This window comes from Hemicordylus capensis, chromosome 4, assembly GCF_027244095.1.
Source record: "Hemicordylus capensis ecotype Gifberg chromosome 4, rHemCap1.1.pri, whole genome shotgun sequence".
In the NCBI taxonomy this organism is placed as follows: Eukaryota; Metazoa; Chordata; class Lepidosauria; order Squamata; family Cordylidae; genus Hemicordylus; species Hemicordylus capensis.
Window position 1 is genome coordinate 238,899,166 of NC_069660.1, and position 20,997 is coordinate 238,920,162.

General features: G+C 41.8%; 1 protein-coding gene across 7 annotated transcripts in view; it reads right to left on the minus strand.

Annotated features, from left to right (window-relative positions):
- ANKRD12 (ankyrin repeat domain 12) overlaps positions 1–20,997 on the minus strand; it is a 125,510-nt gene that overhangs the window by 67,167 nt on the left and 37,346 nt on the right. For 3 of the 7 annotated variants that reach the window (XM_053244092.1, XM_053244089.1, XM_053244091.1), the window contains exons 2-3: positions 10,786–10,881; positions 6,221–6,357 (exon numbers count right to left, since the gene is read on the minus strand). The exons of 1 other annotated variant lie outside the window; for it this stretch is intronic. In XM_053244092.1, the coding sequence (XP_053100067.1) occupies positions 6,221–6,307 (87 nt within the window). In that variant the 5' untranslated portion in view covers positions 6,308–6,357; positions 10,786–10,881. The remainder of the gene's footprint in view (positions 1–6,220; positions 6,358–10,785; positions 10,882–20,997) is intronic. 3 more of the 7 variants (XM_053244093.1, XM_053244095.1, XM_053244090.1) reach the window with 2 other exon arrangements.

Consider the following 20,997-nt stretch of genomic DNA (forward strand, 5'->3'; position numbering starts at 1 on the left):
CATTATTCACTTCATTGGGACTCAGGTCAGTTTAACGCTTGGATATTTGGACTGCATATCAATTAGATACTATTTGACAAGCAATCCTCACATAGGATTATGCTTTTCAAAAATCCTTGGAGGAAATAGGTTTAGTGCAATTTATTAGAAAAATATACAAAGCACTTCACATATGTTGTATGGACTTTCTAGAGGCAGCTGATTTTATTGTACTACAACATAATTATTTCCTACAGCTTGGGGATAGCCAATTCTTTCAGGCTGGTGGGCTGCAAATTCCAATGACACTGCCATGCATGCATCTCAGGGCCCTCTGGTATGCCTTTTCATTACTGGTAGGAGAGACATCAGCCACAGGAAAGAAATGCCTTTGCCTGGCTAGGCAATCCTCAATCAACTCATTGCTAAAGGAGAGGATGTTCCAAATGTCTCTGAATTATTATTATAGAGGTATTTAAATGTTATAACCCTATGTTTAAAATTATAACCCTATGTTAAAGAAACTGTCTTCTAACCTGATTGGTTTAATCACAGATAGTTCAGCTGAAGTTTTAGTAAATTAATTGGTGGAAGCCAATTAGAAAGACTGTAAGCTTCTCATGGCAGAGCACTTTCCACAAGTTGGAATTCCATCCATCTTAAGCCAAACAAATTCTGCATGAACTGAAGCTCATGCTTTGAGTGTCGGCCTCCATTTCAGGCAAGACGGTCACGTAGATGGGGGTATTCTATTTTGAGCCAGGGAAAGGACTACACCCAGTGCTTTTGCATTTTTTATGGGGCTAAACTGCCACCCTGGCCTGGAACAATGCAAAGGTTCCACTGAACCAATCCGCCCCAATATAATGCAGTCAAAGCAACTCCTAGCCATTGACTGAACAGTCAAGCTTAAGGTCCTGATGCATTTGTCCTCTTGCTGAATTATGCTGACTCACCCATGCAGTTCCCTCGACTCCCCCCAAAACATTCATGCACACATTTTTCACCTTTCTGACTCCCTGACATTCTAGAGCCCTGTGTATTTATTTCCTTATTATTTAAAATCCCTATAATTGGCCTGTACACGTACAGCCCCATGTGCTTTCAGGTGATTGCTCTGCCCAATACTGCACTGGAGACTTCCAGCCAAGTGCTTTCTATAGGCATCTACGGGTCGTGTGTGTGTGAGTGTGTAATATGAGTGGGGGTGCTACAAGGAGTTTTTCCAGGGTGGCAAAAGCTTGGGTACTTCCTGTGCTGTGCTTTGGCTTCCTCTCAATTGCTTGTTCACTCCCACTGCTGCAGTTCCACCCATTTCTGCCACTTCCCAGGGCTGAGGCAAGGACAGCGGTGCATCCTCCCTTCCTCCTGCAGGAAGCCAGGCAGGAGTGCAAGGGAGGGAGAGTGAGCCTCACTGTCTGCCTGGCTCAATAAAGCACCTGGTGCACTGAGACATGCTGCCACTGCCTGCCACCTTAGACTTCCCCCCCAAAGATGCCGGAGGGTGGGATTGAGATCCCATGCTGCCTGGGTTCTCAATCCAGGTGGAGCAAATGCCTCCCTTTGCCTCCCAAGATGCCCGTGGTGCTTGCATTTGCTTGTACCCCCTTTTCTCCAGTTTGTAGCACATACTACACACAGACCCAGTTTAGCAGGGAGCTAAACCATTAACATTTTGAGTTTGGTTCTGATTCAGGTTCAACAGCATTTTTAAACTCTATGGTTCAAACATCAACATTAAAAAATATTTCGGTAACTGGTTTAGAATACATTTAGAACATCAAACGCTCTTGCTTGCAATTTAAATATTTATTTTTTAAAGCTGCTCATTTTTGAATTTTTAAATATTTTAAACACAAAATAGATAACAGGATAATTATGTACAAAAATAATGTTTTTAATGCTCTTGCCCCACACTTACATTGCAGCAATGTAACATTATGACTGCTCTGTGGACAGTAGGAATGTGAGTCTTCTCAGGGCCTTAACCCCACTCCCCACCCCCGCCCCACAAAAAACATTGCCTGCAAACCTAAATTTAAATAAGCAAACAAACAATATGCAGTGTTTTTCTATATTTCTGGAAAGAAATAACCTTCTAGTCTCAGAATCTTAGTGGCCAAAAGAAAAAAGCATTAGGCCCAGCCTAAAGGAAGGCCCAACAACAGAAGTAGAAAAGAAAATATCAATCAGGTTTTCATATCCATCTCCTCTCCTCCAGACTCATTAGGGATCTATCTAAATATACAACTTCCCTCTCTCATCTAGGACTCTATCCTAGTTTAAGAAAAAAAAATAAACTTACCCTGCCTAGAATGAATGATAAGGAAATAATAAAAGAAGCTTGTAGACAGCTGCTGCCTCAAAGTCTAATGAGGCCTTGCTGCTACTGGACAAGAACAGTCTGTGAGTGTTTTGTAGCCAAGTATCAGACTACCAGTACCAATCCCTGCCTACCAATCTCTACTGCTTCTCCTCCTCTTTTTAGGTGGCTCACTGGGAAAATATGATTTCCTTCACCACTCCCTGAAAAATAAATTCCAAGTACCAGATTACTAAATCACTTATTCTGAACCAGTTACCACTTTTATTTATTTTAGGAGTTTTATTCTGGTTCAGAGTTGAGTGAACCTTGAAATTCTTAGGTTCGGGTTCAGTTCCATTTTACTGAAAAAGCCCTCTAAACTGTTTTTTGGGGTTTGGTTCACTTCCTGCTCAATATCCAGTTATTGTGTTCTGCTCTTTAAATAAACAATATCTCTTTCTTTTGTAAAGTCCTTGTCTCTTGATTCTGCTTGTTCTCAGGGGTACCCCAAGTTGACACAGCACTTTCTGGAATGGATAAACAGGTTGCTTACCTGTAACTGATGATCTGGAGGTGATCCGTTGTATTCATAATATTGGGTTCTGCTCATGGACTGATTAACTAGCTCCTCGTGCCGCCTCCAACTGCTATGCACGTGACTGTGCTCCCGTTATTCCTGGCAGTTGGGGCGTGTCTTGCTCAGTTTCTGGTAGACCGGCAGTTACCTCCTGTGGCAATCCTACTTTGTTTATGAGTACCTGTCCTGCCTTTACTATTGCGGGGAGATTTGGGTGGGTTTTATGAATACAACGGATCACCTCTAGATCATCAGTTACAAGAAAGCAACCTGTTTATCTGGATCGTGATCCATTGCATTCATAATATTGGGGATTAGCCAGCTGTTACCCAGGTGGTGGGCTTCGTGTTCAGTTACGGCAGGACTTGTTTCAGAACTCCCCGCCCAAATTCTCCTTCTTTTGTTTGCTGCAAATCTATCACGTAATGCAGTATGAATGGTTGGCTCGAAGACTAGGTCGCTGTCTTGCAGATATCCGCCATTGAAATTCCCGCCAAGTTCGCTGCCGAGGAAGCATATGACCTAGTGGCATGTACTGTAATGGTTCATGGTGGGGTCTTCCTTTGCTCAGTATAGGCCAGCTTTATGGTCTGGACGATCCACTGAGCTAGTCTTTGCCTGGAAGCAGGACGCCCTCTAGATTTCCCCTCATACAGTACAAATAATTCCTTTGTGCAGTGGATGTGCTTTGTAGCATCTAAGTAGTATAGAAATGCCCTCCGGACATCTAAAGAATGCATGGTCTTCTCTAGCTGCGATTCTGGGTTTTGAAAGAAGGTTGGCAGCACTATATCCACATTGATGTGATAGTCTGTTGTCATCTTTGGTCGGAATTATGGATCTAAGCGCAGAAGAACCTTGTGTGGAAATATCTGCGTGTACGGGCGATCCACCCGAAGGGCTGCAAGCTCACTAACCCTTCTTGCAGTAGTGACAGTGATTAAGAAGGCAGTCTTCAATGTTTTTAGGCGTAGGGAAGCCATAGTCATAGGCTTGAATGGCTGTTGTAGCAAAGCCTGCTGTAACGTAGGCAGTTGCACTGGTGACATCGAGGGAATCTTTGGTACTGGCTGGATTGAAGGCGTTTTTAGTACCGATAAATGCCTGGTGCCGTGGTCAACCTCAACCCCAGAGAAACCATGAAATGTTGACCCTGATGGCATGCTATCTGTAGAGTCAAGGAGAGCCAGCAAGTCGGTTCCCGCCTTTGGGCCCACAAATATCTTTTCCTCCGCAGTGTTCTCTCAGAAATCGAGATAGTCCTCTGTGCGGTATTCCTGCCATGGAGTCATGGCCGGCGATACAATCGAGGTGTGTGCATGGGTAAGATCCACTGCCCCGCACCACAGTTGAAGCCCTTTTGATGTCGACGTGTCGAAACCACTCAACACCATGATCAGCATTGACATGGATTAGGATGCTGCCTGCATCATATATTTGACATGATATTGATCCCGACAGTGCTATTGTAGTTGCCGATGTCGAAGTTGGTAAGCTAGCGCTCTCTGTCGAAATTGTAACCCACAGCGACAAAGTGACTCCATAGAGTCCCAGTCATCAAACTCCGATTGCAATGCTGTTGGCGATGGACGTGAGCTTTCTTCATTCTCTTTCAGGGCGGTAACCTTTCCAGCTCATTATCGGTGGAGGATTTATGCTTGTGCTGCTTGTGTTAGTGGCGCCACCTCCTCAGGCTGTTTAAACTCCTGCACTGTGGTGGCTTTAGACTGCTGGCTAGCAGAGTCCACCACAGGAGTAACATGCCCCACTACGGAGGATTCCAGTTACGATGTCGAGAGTCTCGGCGTTGGCATTGTCATAAAGAGCTGCCCGCAACCTCAGTGCCCTGTTCTTCAGTATTTGCTTCGAAAACGAAGAGTAGATCTTACAACTCGCTGGGTTATGCTGCTCTCCTAAGGCATAAGAAGCAGGAATCATGAGTGTCCGTTGTGGGCAATTTCACCCAGCACTCAGAGCAGTGCTTAAAAGTTGTTTTCGGCTTGGTAGACATAGCCTCAGACATTCCCCTGGGAAAGTAGGAATGAGTCATTTCTATAATCTTTTTTTACTTTTCGCTGTAAGGTGTATCCAATGAGAATAATCCAGATAAAACAGTCCAATGTCCAATTTCCATTCGTTGGTCGTAATCCATTCCTAGTCGTAACCAAAATGTCCAAAATTATCCGAGGAGCAAATCAATCCGAGGTGTAGACACAACGGTGGTCTAACAGAAACTGAGTAAGACACACCCCAACTGCCAGGAATAACAGGGGCACGGTCACGTGCACTGCAGTTTGAGGCAGCACGAGGAGCTAGTTAATCGATCCGTGAGGTCCCTGCGCAGGTGCAGAATCCAATATTATGAATGCAATGGATCCAGATCCAGATCCAAAGTATCCGCACTTGCTGGTTTGCTACTAGTCATTTGGAAGAATACATTCTACCAAATGAATAGCTCTCTGTTCCCTGGCTTGTAGTTAGCTGCAAAAAGGAAAGGGTTTGCCTGGCATTTGACTAACTCCCCCAGCTTCAACAGAATTCCCCCAGAAAACAGTGTGCCCAAGGGCACAACATGATGCACATGTGTTTAAGGAGCATGGGTCCAAGTAAGCATGATGTTTTGTTTATACAGTATTGCTGATATAACTGATGAGGCCAATTTTTTTAAAGCACATTTGTTTATTTTTGTGGCTATTCTGATTTTGGTGCATTAGTGTAGCAGGATATGAAAAAGAAAATATTTTTCTTCTAAGTGGTAGCTTCTAAGTCTCAATTCAGGTAAATTAGCCATGACTAAATCCCAATGAAACTCAAGTTAGTTGCAGCTATTTGTTTTAATGTGACTTAATCACAACTAACATTAGCATTTAATAAACTAAGGCCCAGCTAAGTTACCATTCAAAAAAGGCATGCATAATGAAGTTGTGGTAATATACAAGTTCATTTAAATATAATCAATAAATCAATTGGCAAATTCAATTAACTACAAATTCTTTAACCAGCTGACAGCCCTACTCACTATACTATTGAAAAAGAAAGCAAAGTCAATTTGGGATGCTGCCAGGTCAGTATCTTTTTATACAGAATAGAATATGTAAAAGAAAAGTGTCACAGTACACTATTCTAAATATAGGACACTAAATTCTGTAGGAAAGAAGTCAAAAGTTTTAAACATATACCTAAAAGTTCATAAGATACAATTAACTAAATAGATAAAACATTATAGTGGATAGTCGCTTATTACATCATGGGAACACCATCTCTTCACACAACTTGTAACCCCTCCTGACTCAAATATGTTCTATGCTTTCATGGGTTAGCCTGCCTTTATTGTAACCTTATTAAGTTTTTTTTAATACCTTTCTTCCAGTTGGTTTCTCCACCATGGTGCTATCGCTGTCAGAATTTTGAATCTGAACTGCCTTTGCTGACCCAAATCTGGGCATTTTATAGTTGTTCACTAACTTTATCTTGCATCAGTGTGCTCATTATGTATCTGCCGAGAACAAAAAGACAAAAAAAAAGAAGTATGTAGGTATATGCCTTAACTCAAGTTAATGAATTTGTTTAGATTCATCAGCACCACTGGAGTATTCATTAATACTCCATATATTGTGGTTTCCATAAACTAAATTACAGCATTTTGATAATCTCATTCATTTGATTATTGAATGTCCGTATTGACTTTAATAACATGAAGGGAAAGTCTATGTTAATAGGAAGCAAATCAGTGACAGAAAACTTTTTAGACATATTTTTGATCACAACCATGTGAAAAGGACTTTTCCTCAGTCTGTCTATGTGGTAAGCCCAGCATTACAATCCTCCTGCAATAACTTGAGGAGGAAGATGGTACTATTGGACCGTGAAGGAGGAAGAAGATGGTAATACTGGCTCAACAATTATTATGCAGGAAGTGTTTTAGCAGGTACTGTGTAGTTAGCAGATGTCTATTTGACCTCAGATGGGCCCAGAAAAAAATAAAAATAAAAATCTTGTCCTCATGTCTGTGGAATAGTCAAGAAGTTCTACAGAAAACAGTATCCTACCTGTACCACACTTATAAGGTTCCTGTTCACTCTATTTACCACCATCGGTAATTATTAGTAAGAAATTACAAGTTTGTAAAAATTCAAATATTGCAATCCCAATTATGCAAATTAAGCAAATTCATTCTAACTGATAATTCCAATTGCAATACTTTAGTCCCCCCCGCCCGCCCAATAGCTTTTAGTTTTAGTTTTTCCCCCTGAACAGCAGTCACTCACATGTCAGGATAAGAGCAAACTGTAGATCTTGAATTGGTGATATGAAGGTGTCACCACCCAAGGAACATAAAAGTACTGCAAAAAGCTTCCATTTTAGGATTGGTCACTGCTCTGAGCAACCAGGAACTTCTAAATAGCGGTGTCTAATTAGACACTCTTAACTGTTCTTGTTAGTAAGACTACAGAACTGGAGAAAGTGCAGAACTGGAAAAGTGCAGAAGAGGGCAACCAAAATAGTCAGGTGCTGGGAGCACCTTCCTTATGAGGCAATACTACAGCGTCTGGGGCTTTTTAGTTTGGAAAAGAAGCAACTATGGTGAGACATGGCAGAGGTGTATAAAATTATGCATGTAAAGAATGGACAGATTTTTTTCTCCTCTTCCTCTCTAGATACTAGATAAATTTTTGTTTCTAGAGACACAAGAATCAAGAGTCATCCCATGAAACTGACTGTTGGGAAAGTTAGGCACAACAAAAGTACTTCTGTGCACAGCACATAATTAATTTATGGAATTCTCTCCCACAGGATGTGGTGATTGCCTCTAGCTTTAAAAGGGGCGGCTTTAAAACGGGCTTAGACAAATTCATGGCAGATAGGTCTATCAATGGCTACTAATCTGATGGCTATAGGCCACCTCTAGCCCTCAGAGGCAAGATGCCGCTAAATGCCAGTTTCAGGGGAACAACAGCAGAAAAGAGGGCGTGCCCTCACCTCTTGCCTGTGGGCTTCTCAGAGGCATCTGGTGGGCCACCATGGGAAACAGGATGCTACTGATCCAGCAGGGCTGTTCTTATCATTAAAAATGTGAATACTAGAAACAATGGAAAAGATTGGGGGGTGGGGGAGGGAGATAAAAATACATTTTCTCTCCGAGGTCTAAAATGGAAATGAAATGAAGTAAAACCCTTCTTTGGGAATATTTTATTTTTTAACCATAGAAGAAATGTTTTTGAAAACAGTTTTAAAATATATACATTTACATTGTTGCAAATCTCTTTGATTCTTCAGTAATGATGATATTGCTATTTGTGTTTGGATTACTAGGCAACAACACTCTAAGGACCTGGTGCTGGAAAAGTACTTATTGGTACTGTTAGCTGTTATTGGATATAGAGCAGTGATTCTCAAACTTGGGTCCTCAGGTGTTATTGGACTTCAACTCCCATAATCCCCAACCAAAGGCCACTGAGGCTGGGGATTATGGGAGTTGAAGTCCAATAACACCTGAGGACCCAAGTTTGAGAATCACTGATATAGAGTATTCATGTATTTGGTGAAGGGCTGTAATACTCTTCCTTTAGTCCCTAAACAAGAGAACAGAAAGGCATCCGAGTCTTCTAATTGTTCCTTATGTCCTTTTAAAACAACAGGTTCTAATATGATGCCAATAGCCTCCTGTTACTGAGTAGGTGTCAGTAGTTTCAAATAGGTGGGAAGCATCTTCCACAGTCATTTGGGTCAAAAGAGACCATTCTTTCATGCTGATAACCTAATTTGCATGGCTCAAGAGATACTTGTTCTACATCAAAAGTACAGGTTCAGGTCTGAACATCTCAGGTGTGCAGGATTTCGAAACAGTGTTTCCTTGGTATTCAAGATGTTGGACAGATACATTCTCAAGATAGATTCTCAATTATATATTATTTCCCTCATTTAAGCTATAAAATACAGATTCCTTTAAATGCACAGAAACTCACAGGATGATAGCATAGGCTCCAGCAAGGGAACTCTCTAACATCTTGAATCTCAAGAAAACATATCTGAACTCTCTATGCTACCAGAAGCTCTCAAAATACATTAGGCATGTATAAAGGAGCAATTGTTATTGATATAACACTCTTCCATTGTGAGGGTTTAAAAAAACCCAACAGCCTTATGGTCCTTAGTGATCTGCCTGTATCTGGAGAAAATTCAGTTACTCATATTTATTTTACCATTGCTTCTGGTCTTCGTTTCAGCAGAGGCTTAAAGATACCCGGATGACCATGCAATGCCTCAGTGCCGATTTGTTTCTAATAACCCAGAAAAAGAGAAGTTTGGTGCCATATCCCCTGGAGATGATTCAGATTTCTTGCCCTGAGCAAGAGTTGGACTAAATGACCTCCAAGATCTTTCCCATCTTGAAAATACTATGATTCCATTACAGCAATCCACCAGGCCCCCTCCATCAGCCTGGCTTGGACGGACTGCCATTCAACTCCTCTTCACTCAAACTATTTCCTGCACTAAACACTTCATATGGTCATTATGTTAAAGTATATGAGAGCTGATACATACATTTTCTTATTTCCCCTTCCCTCCCTGTTTCTTTTTCTTTTTGTACTGTGTCTATAAGATTGAAAGTTATTATTTTGAATTGTAAACTGTCTTGAGTGCACTGGCAGGAAGGTGCTACAGGAGACCCTCATTATCCGTGGTTTAATGCATCTGAGGATGGGTTATTATCCAGTTCCTTTATCTGCAGCATGAAATATAGGCAACTTTCATCTATCCACAGTTCCTGAGTAGCTGGGAAAGACTTCTGATGTAATTTCTAGTCACCATTTTGAAGCTCAGAGCCATTTTGTGGCTTTTTGTTAAAAAAAATTTTTTTGAATTAAAAAAAAAAGAGGATTTGGGGGCATTCCTGGAGAACAAAGTATTATGATTTTCTACCCTACTTCTGTCTCCTCCCTGCCTATTAAGTGTTTTTTCCAGGAACGTAACCCGTGGATTCCCACTGGGGTAAGGTTTCTTTATTCATGGTTTCCATATTGGTGCTAATTAACGGGAATGGAACCCCTGCAAATAACGAGGGCAACCTGTATATGAACGCAATTTTTTTTTAAAAGTTAGAGGCCATTCACACAATCAAAAACTGTGTTCTACCTGGGTTTGAGAGCTGTGTGTGCTCCCAAATGTTGGTTGTGTGGAAGCAAGGTAAGAGGAAAACCTGGGTAGAAATGATTGTGTGGAAGCAAGGTAGGAGAAAAAGCTACTCAGATTTTCCTCCTACCTTGCTTCCACACAACCTAGAATTGGGGGCTCACACAGTTCCCAAACCTGGGTAAAACATGGTTGTTTATCCTGTGAATGACCTCATATTCTTAAAGTAGTATATTAACTTTAGTTCTGATAGGAAAATAAATATGGCATATATTCCAATTTGGTTTTTGGGTGTGTGTGTGTACACAAATCAGTTTTCCCCATAGAGTCAAATTTTTCAGAAAGTCTACATTTCTGACCTTCACAGGATCCAACACAAAACAAGTGAAAGCAAAGAGATACATCTAAAGATACAATTATAGAAGGGACTAAACTTGTTCATTGTCCCTGGTAACCCCAGTGATGGTGTTTTTTAAAATAATAATAAAAATAAAAATATAAAATAGATAAAAATTAAAACAGGGACAAGGGAGAGCAATTGGATTTTGCAAATTTCCTAACAATCTTGCCAAGTGCAAATCATTTTTCTCATAGAACTTAATGGAAGCAACTGTCCTATCTACATAGCTCCACACTGGATTATATTTCTGCGCCATGCTAGAATGTGATAAAGACAAAAGCTAGGAAGAGGCTTTTATTTCCATAGATATATATTATGACAGAGGTCTCAGTTTTAAAATGAAACAAAGATTGAAATATGAGAGGAACAGAGGAAAAAGAAACTAATTACCTAAAGGGGTATCACAGTTGTTAGTTTCAGACTGCAAGTGCTATCCAAACTGCAGGTCAGTTTATCTTCAACTATTTTGAAATATCCAAAGTAGACCTAAAAAAGAAATTACAAATTCTGTACTACGAAAAATGAGATAATTTAAGAATTAAAACTGTTACTACAGCAACCCAGTTCTTTCTACGAGCAGAAATACAGTGCTCTAATTCACCCTCAACCTTATTTCTTAAATACTTCTACCTATCCTTTTATGTAACAAGAAAAAAAAAGCACTGATTAAAATATATTACTGGTGTGCCACTACTTAGAAAAGCTAGTGAGAATGTTACTGCTGTGTTAATTGAAAAATAACATGTTTCCACATTAATATATGCTTAGTACTACCTTACGATCTGCATCTGCATGTGCAAACTAACTCCATTGAAAAACACTGTGCTGGAGGTGATGTGAGATGATATAACAATTCTTAGTACTAATTCATCCGTGATGGCTCATGCACACATGCAGATGCTTACTGCAGTCATCAGATAAGGAATATGAACCAACCCTTAGACAAGATACCAGGCAGAATCTTTCATGCCCATCAAGTAGTCCAGTTCCATTATGCTAGGGGCCACAATGTCAAGTTTATGCTAACAATCTGTATCAAATAGTATGTGATGCTATGCAGAAAGCAAAACAATACCAGTAAAAACAAGGATAAAACATTGCAAAACTAACAATTATACAACGTCCATGGCAACTCAACTGACACTCACCAATCACACTTACTGTACAGCAATGATGAACCCATATTATCTCTGCATATTAGGCAATAATGAGAGTCTACACAGTGTTGTTTCCCCAAACAGCTAAAACACAGATTGTGGCCATTTGCAGTATGAACTCTACCCACATAGGTATGGCCTTTTAAATGAAGATTGCTGTGCCACTGACATATGAACAAAGGGAAGATAAAACTAACCAAATTGAAATAATAATATGGGCAATGTTTAGGGAGGAAAAGTAGTAAAGGGGGGGGGGGGACGATTCCCCGGAGGAAAAAGCTAGGCTTGTGTAAAAAGATTTATGGAGAACATTCTGGCTGGGTTCATACATAGCAGGGAACCTGTTGTTCCTTCCTTGATGCGGGTTTAGATGGCCATGGACAAGTCGATGCAAGTAGGTTCCATGTTATGTGCAAACCTGTCCACAGTGAGATGCTGCTCTTGCAAGTGTCAGAGAGAAGGAAAAAACAATGAAGTGGGTGAAAGCAGTTAGTTGTTGGTTAGGAAGGTTTTGAGAGGGTGAGTCTTGAGGAAGTAAATAAGACTGAAGAAGAAAGCACTTTCTCCAAGAAAGAAAGGAGAGAGGGATTTATCCAGAGACAGGGGAGGTTGCCTACTCTAAAAGGAAAATGAATTTTCTGTTCAGGGAAAGATCTGAGGAAGTCCTCAACTGGGAAGCAGGTGTGAAACAAAACAAAGTAACCAAGTAAGTCACCCTAACCTTGAAAAGGAAAGTCACAGAGAAGTATTCTTACCAGTAAAACATCACAAAACATCAACACTGTTAAAAGTTTATGTTTTGATATTACGTTTCTAAGAACTTGTTCAACATCATCTGAGTAAGCTTAAGTAAAACAAAATATGTTACTTCAATGTTAAAATGGTGCTAGAACATTTCCTTTCCCACATTTGCCAGATTTTCACCATGCTACAGGGTAACTTATCATATTGGAGAAATATAATAAAGAATAAACTCTGTCACAAGTCTTTCATAAGACTGTGATATTTGTCCCAGATGTGTCAAAGAGTCTGAGTGATAGCAGCAGGGTTACCTAGAAGAAGGGCAACCATCACAGGCAGTCAGTAAGATACAGCATTGCCCTCCTCAATGCAAAACTTCAAAGCAGAGTGAACTACAATAGAGGGGGACACAATATTCTGTCACTCTGGTAGCTAGGCTCCACCCATGTACACCTTAGTCACATGATCTGCTCCCTTCTCCTTAGTTCTTTTTCATCCGCCAAAGAGGTTGCCTCTCAGGACGCTCACAGGCTTCTGTCACTTGTCATATATATAGTTGTTTCTCTTAAAATTTGTTTTAATTCCTATTTTTTATTCCTTTCCGACTTCCCTTATATATTTTTCTCTTTATATTTTTGCTTTTTTGTTTCTCCTAGGAAATAGTCCTTGATTCCACCACCCCACCTCCTGTCAGGAGATAGCTGAGGAGAATTTCAGTGTTGTATGGCCAGTTAGCTAGCCTTTAAACACTGCTTATAATGTAGCCATCTTTTCCCTCATCGGATGGTCATAGAGAACTATATAAGGGAAGTCAGAAAGGAATAAAAAATAGGAATTAAAAATTTTTTTAAGAGAAACAACTAGTGACAAGTGACAGAAGTCTGTGAGTGTCCCGAGAGGCAACCTCTTTGGCGGACGAAAAAGAACTGAGGAAAAGGGAGCAGATCATGTAACTAAGGTGTACGTGGGTGGAGCCTAGCTACATACATACATATATATATAGAGAGAGAGAGAGAGCAAGCGCGCTTGTGAGTGTTCTGGTAGGTTATCCACACAGGCGTGAAGCCCCATCTGTGTGATGGACAGAGACCACTTAGAAGAACAAGGGTCCTCTTCCCTTTAATGCTGTAGCATAAGAATTTGGCATAAGTGAAGGAGATGACTATAGAACTGGTATCTGGAACAATTTACCCTGAAGTCAGGCCGTGCATTGCTCCCACTTTTAATAGGTGGGTTTGCTTACTTTAATTGGTCTATCTTGCAAAAAATTTATTTAATGAGGCAGGTATTTCACTGTTTCAATCTACCCTCAAATCAATCACTGGGTTTCTCTCTCTCTCTCTCTCTCTCTCTCTCTCAGGTGTACCTGTCGCTAATCCCATGTGTGGCATCTTTTGTGAGAGTTTGTTAGTGAGCTGCCAGAAGGGGAAGAGGAAAGCACCGGCATCGGCGAACAGGCTTGAGGGCAAGGCGGAAAAGATGGTGTGTGTGTGTGTGTGGGGGGGGGGGAGAAAACGGTGGCAGGTGGCTGGAGAAGTAGAGGTGCAGATGCTCTGCGCCCGGCTCAGCTAGTATTTTATAAACGTCATTTAATGCAAGGAGAATACTATCTAAAGCCTGTACTAGATGACTGATAGACACCTTCATCATATCCTGCCATTTAAAGTTTAATAGCTATATTATATTTTTGTATGGGAATGTTTAAATCAATTTATTATATCAAATATAATTCCATACTATTTAAATTGTGGTATTCCATCCAAAGTTCTATACAAGAACCCCAAGATGAGTAAAAACATCCTGTTTTCACCTATTTTCTTTCAGCCTGATAAGCCTTGCTAATTTTTTCAATTTTACCATATGCTATATATCAGCAGCTTTGGCCCTCCTGCAGATGTTGGCTTACAATTCCCATAATCCCTGTCTATTGGCCACTGTGGCTGGGGATTATAGGAGTTTTAGTCCAAAAACAGCTGGAGGGGGCCAAAGTTGAGCAGGCCTGCTATATATTATGAAAGGGTTCTATGATAGATGGAATATTACTAGATTCTATCTGCAGCCCCCCCCCCAATATTATTCTGATTTACTTCCATACTAAGGCTACATTTGTATGCAACACTTACTTAGAAGCAAGTCCTACTGAACTTAAAGGAACTTATTTCTAAGTAAACATGCATAGAATCAAGATGCAAGTAGTCATGACTCAGGAATGGAGATGTGTTATCAGGAGCTTTCTGAGACAGCAGGCTTTACCATGGGTTTTCTGTGAGGCTTTACTGCAAGTTCGAAGTTGCAAAACAAAAAACAAAAACAAACCCCACCAAAACATCCAATGCAAAAAGTAGATTTTTTTTTTTAAACCCAACTCTGGATATAAATTGGGCTGCACTCTTAATGCATGATGAAAAACCAAAATTGTGTGTGAAGTGCGCCCTGATAGCTTGCAGGAGACTTCCGCGTAAATTTGGCCAATATGTGAACATATCCTCTCAATTTTGGAGGAAATGCAACCTAAAAACCCAGTGTGAAAAACCTCCAGGCAGTGGTGAGGTTTCTGTGATTACCTCCCTACCATACTGTAGCACAGATTGCATAAATTTATTTATTTATTAAATTTATACCCCGCCCAAACTTACGTCTCTGGGCGGCTAACAACAATTAAAACACATATAAAAGTTAAAACAGTTCAACATATAACACCACATGTAAAAGTTAAAACAATACAATAATTTAAAAACCATAAAATTAAAAAACCAGTATTTTTAAATTAAAAACCTGAGAAAGCTTGGGTTTAAAAAAGGGTTTTCAAATATTTTTTTTAAAAAAATAATCAGAGATGGGGAGGATCGTAACTCAGCAGGGAGTGCATTCCACCATCTCGGGGCAGCAGCTGAGAAGGCCCGTCTCTGTTTGACCACCAAATGAGTTGGTGGTAACTGGAGACGGACCTCCTCAGATGACCTCAATGGATGGTGGGGCTCGTAGCAAAGACGACGCTCTCTTAAATACCCAGGACCTAAGCCGTTTAGGGCATTATAAGTTATAACTAGCACTTTGTATTTTGCCCAGAAACCTATCGGCAGTCAGTGCAACTCCATCAGTAAAGGAGTAATGTGGTCTCTCCGAGAGGACCCAGAGACCAACCTGGCTGCCGCATTCTGAACCAATTGAAGTTTCTGGACTACGTACAAAGGCAGCCCCACGTAGAGCGCATTACAGAAGTCAAGTCTGGAGGTTACCAACAAATATACCACAGTTTTGAGGTCACTGATCTTGAGAAACAGACGCAGCTGGCGTATCAGCTGGAGCTGATAGAAAGCACCCCTGGCCACTGCCTCAACCTGAGAAACCAAGGAAAGGTGTGGATCCAGGAGTACTCCCAGACTTGGGTAATGCCTCACTGAGGGAGGGCAGGATGTTTCCTTGTTTGAAGAAGGCAATGGTTGGACCTCTTAAGAAGCCTGCCCTAGATCCCTTGGTGATGGATAAACATAGGCTGGTCTCCAACCTCCTGAAGTTGGGTTAGTTCATTGAGAAGGTGGTGGCTAACCAGTTCCAAGTGGTCTTGGATGAAATGGATCATCTAGAACCATTTCAAACTGACTTTAGAGCAGGCTATGGAGCAGAGATGCCCTTGGTCAGCCTGAAAGATGACCTTCACCAGGGGACTGACAGAGGCAGTTGGTTCTCCTGGATCTTTTGGAGGTGCTCAGTACCTTTGAACATGCTATCCTTCTAGATTGCCTGAGGAATTTGGGGATATGAGGCACTGCCTTGCAGTTGTTCTGCTCCTATCTCTCAGGTAGATTTTCAGATGGTGGTGCTTGGCTCTTCAAAATGGGAGCTGATATATGGAGTCCCTCAGAGCTCCATTCTGTCATCAATGCTTTTTAACATCTACATGAAACCGCTGAGTGAGGTCTTCAGGAGATCTGGTGCTGGGTGCTATCAGTATGTCGATGATACCCAAATCTATCTCTCCACATCATCATAAGGAAATGGCATTATCTCCTAAATGTCTGCCTGCAGGCAGCAATGGGCTGGATGAAACATAATAAACTGAAGCTCAATTCAAGCAAGATGGCGGTACCTGTTAAGGGTGGCTGTAATCTGGAGATTTGAATGAGATTACACTTCCCCCAAAAGAAAAGGTGCATAGTTTGGGAGTGATCTTGGATCCTGGGCTCACCCTGGTGTCTCAGGTTGAGGCAATGGCCAAGAGTGCTTTTCATCAGCTCTGACTGATACAACAGCTTTGTCCATTCCTTGAAAAGAATGACCTCAAAACAGTGGAGCATCAGCTGGTAACCTCCAGGTTGAATTACTGCAGTGCACTCTACATAGGGCTGCCTTTGTACTTAGTCTGGGAACTTCAATAGTCCAAAATGCAGCAATCAGATTAGATATAGCAGTCATGGAATAAGGGGACAGGTTCTCATGTGGATTGGTAACTAGTTGAAGGACAGAAAATGGAGGGTTTCATAATAAGTGGACAGTTTTCACAATGGAGGGAAGTGGGCAGGGTGACTGGGGTGACTGCCCTGAGCTCCTACTGTCTCTCTCCCCCAACCACCTGTCAGGCTAGGGGCAGCAGTGGAGGTAGCACATGATTTCTTTTAAAAGCACTGCACTTTGCCCTGTTGGTACCGTAGCATCCTCTGTAAAGCAGCAGAGGCTCTCCTGGCATTCTGCAGGGAGGCTACCCTGTCTCCACCACTCTGCCAGCCTCTTCACAGGCTTCATGGAAGCTGCCTCCAGGTGCCCAACAGAGCAAAGAGTGGTGCTATTAAAAGAAACCACACACCGCCTCTGCTGCTGTCCCTAGCCTGATGGGTATCTTGCCTCACCAACCTTTTGAAGTTCTTTGAGAGCGTCAACAAGCGTGTGGATCAAGGTGATCCAGTTGACATACTATACCTGGACTTCCAAAAAGCTTTTGACAAAGTTCCTCATCAAAGACTCCTGAGGAAACTTAGCGGTCATGGGATAAGGGGACAAGTACATGTGTGGATAGCTAACTGGTTGAAAAAACAGGAAACAGAGGGTAGAGTAGGATTGCTAACTGGCTGAAAGATAGGAAACAGAGGGTAGGTATAAATGGAGAGTTTTAACAATGGAGGGAAGTAAGAAGTGGGGTCCCCCAGTTGGTGGCGAGGAGCATATTCATAAATGATCTAGAAGCAGTGGTAAGCAGCGAGGTGGCCAAATTTGCAGATGACACCAAACTCTTCCGGGTAGTGAAAACCAAAACGGATTGTGAGGAGCTCCAAAAGGATATCTCCAGACTAGGGGAGTGGGTGACAAAATGGCAAATGCGGTTCAGTGTTAGCAAATGTAAGGTGGTGCACATTGGGACGAAAAACCCCAACTTCAAGTATATGCTGATGGGATCTAAGCTGTCAGTGACTGACCAGGAGAGGGATCTCGGGGTCGTGGTGGACAGCTCATTGAAAGTGTCGACTCAATGTGCGGCAGCTGTGAAAAACGCCAATTCCATGCTAGGGATCATTAGGAAGGGGATTGAAAATTTAAAAAAACTGCTAATATTATAATGCCCTTATACAAAAGTATGCTGCGACCACACTTGGAGTACTGAGTACAATTCCGGCCACCACATCTTAAAAAGGACATTGTAGAACTGGAAATGGTGCAGAAGAGGGCAACCAAGATGATTAGGGGGCTAGAGCACCTTTCTTAGAAGGCAAGACTACAATATCTGGGGCTTTTCAGTTTAGAAAAAAGACGACTGCGGGGAGACATGATAGAGGTCTATAAAATCATACATGGTGTGGAGAAAGTGGAGAGAGAGAGAAATTCTTTTCCCTCTCACACAACACTAGAACCAGGGGTCACTTGATGAAATTGATTGCCAGGAGGTCTAGGACCAACAAACAGAAGTATTGTTTCACACAATGCGTGATCCACTTGTGGAACTCTCTGCCACAGGATGTGGTGACAGCCAACAACCTGGATGGCTTTAAGAGGGTTTTAGATAACTTCATTGAGAAGAGGTCTATCAATGGCTACTAGTCGGAGGGCTACAGGCCACCTCCAGCCTGAAAGGCAGGATGCCTCTGAGTAGCAGTTGCGGGGGAGTAACAGCAGGAGAGAGGGCATGCCCTCAACTCCTGCCTGTGGCTTCCAGCAGCATCTGGTGGGCCACTGTGCGAAACAGGATGCTGGACTAGATGGGCATTGGGCCTGATCCAGCAGGGCTGTTCTTATGGGTAGTTGCGGGGCAGAGACAGCAGGGCCTAGGCAGCAGTGGTGGCTTCTGCACCTCTCACTCCTGTTGCTGCTGCCCAGGCTCTGCTGAGGAGCCTTGCCCCCAGCAGGAAGTGGAGGATGGCAGCCAGGCATGGGGGGGGGGAGGTGTTGGTGGCGAGGAGCAGCACGGTGGTGGAGTGGGGCTTAGGGGGAGTGCTGCTCACCCCCAGCCTCACATACTCCTTGGGATGGCCCTGGCTGTCAGTGACTGACCAGGAGAGAGATCTTAGTGTCATTGTGGACAGCTCATTGAAAGTGTTGACTCTGTGTTCAGCAGCTGTGAAAAAGGCAAATTCCATGCTTGGAATCATTAGGAAGGGGATTGAGAATAAAAAATGCTAATATTATAATGCCTTTGGCTTATACAAATCTATGGTGTGCCCACATCTGGAGTATTGCGTGCAGTTCTGGTCACTGTATCTTAAGGAGGACATTGTAGAACTGGAAAAGGTGCAGAAGAGGGCAACCAAGATGATCAGGGGCTTGAAGCTTCTTCCTTATGAGGCAAGGCTACAACACCTGCGGCTTTTTAGTTTGGAAAAGAGGTGACTATGGGGAGATATGATAGAGGCAGTGTTCCCTCTAAGGTGTGTGAGTTTGCACAAGCTCACACATTTTTTGATGTCTGCTCAGTTAATTTAAGATCCTGTTCAGGTTGAATCAGGAAGGCACCATTCTGTCTGGAAAGGATAGCATTGGTTAAAATAAATATTTTACCAAAGATGAGCTTTTTATTTCAAATGATTCCTATTAAAATCAAGGATAAAAAATTGAATATGTGGCAGAGGAATTAAATTTCTTTTATCTGGGCCAATAAAAAACCAAGAATTCAGTTCAGGGTCATGCAAGATGTAAAAAATTGGGGAGGATTTGCTGTTCCTAATTTGAAATTATATCATCACACCAGTTGCTTGAAATGGATTTCAGAATGGGTTAAAGAACCATATGGTTCAGTGATGGCCATGGAAGGGTTTGACCTTCCAGAAGGATTACATACTTACTTTATTTATTTTTATTTATTGTTGAATTTATATACTGCCTTTCATTAAAAACAATCTCAAGGCGGTTTACAAAAGTAAAAAAAACAAAACCATACAATAAAATGACAAAATATTAAGCTAAAAATATAAAAACAAACCAAATTTAAAATCTATAAAATACAAGCATAAAAACTATACACGGGTAAAAACACATAGAAGCAGCAATAAAAACAATAATGTAAAAGCCTGGGGAAAAAGCCAAATTTAACAAGCTTTCTAAAAACTGTGATGGAGTCCGAGGAGCAAATGGCCACTGGGAGAGCATTCCAAAGTATTGGGGCAGCAACAGAGAAGGCCCTGTCCCGAGTGCACGACACATATTTATGGATTAATATAAAAAGGAAAGATCATGACATAAAATTAGAAGCAGTTTATTACATGTTTGGGACAAATATAAGAACAGAATAAGTCCGGAACTATTGCCTCTGGCATCTACCATAAACATTTTTTTTCCCATGGAGAAGAAAATTCTAGAAATTTTGCCCACTGGAGAGAGAAGGCATACAATCTGGAAAGCCTAACTACAGGAAAAACAAAAATGAAATCCATCCAGACTCTGACAAAAGGAAGTTCTTTTTCACACAGGGCATAATTAATCTATGGAATTCTCTGCCAAAGGATGCAGTGATGGCCACCAGACTGGATGGCTTTATTGTTGTGTGATAGGTTTCATGGCGGGAGATGTTCTAAGGTTTTTTCCTCCCTTCCCCCTGCCGCTTTGGATTACATACCATGAAATATGATATTTGTTATTTAGGAAGAGGTACTCTACCCGCTTCCAAAATGGCACTGTTGCTCAGGCAGGCAAAGAACACCAACACTTCAGACAACCATAGAGACTTAGATAACTGCTGCAAGATTAGCCACTGAAAGAGGTCATCCCACAATACTAATGAACACAATGTGACACCAAATAATTCTGGAATTCATGACATGGAATGCACACTATCTGCATGTGGTAAGCCTCACAAACATACGGAATGGAACATAGGAAGATAAGAACATAGGAAGCTGCCACATACAGTATCAGATCATTGGTCCATCTAGCTCTATGCAGACTGGCAGTGGCTTCTCCAAGGTTACAGCCAGGAGTCTCTTCCAGCCCTATCTTGGAGATGCCAGGGAGGGAACTTGGAACCTTCTGCATGCAAGCACTCTTCCCAGAGCAGCCCCACCCACTAAAAGGAATATCTTACAGTGCTCACATGTATCTCCTATCCAAATGCAAATCAAGGCAGACCCTACTCAACAAAGGGGACAATTCATGCTTGCTCCCACAAGACCAGCTCTCTTCCCAACATAATAAGGTAAATATATTTGCATTAACTCTGACATGGTGGATGCTTCCAGCAGGGTGGCTTAGTTTTCCACATCACACTGTACTGGCTCACTTCCCA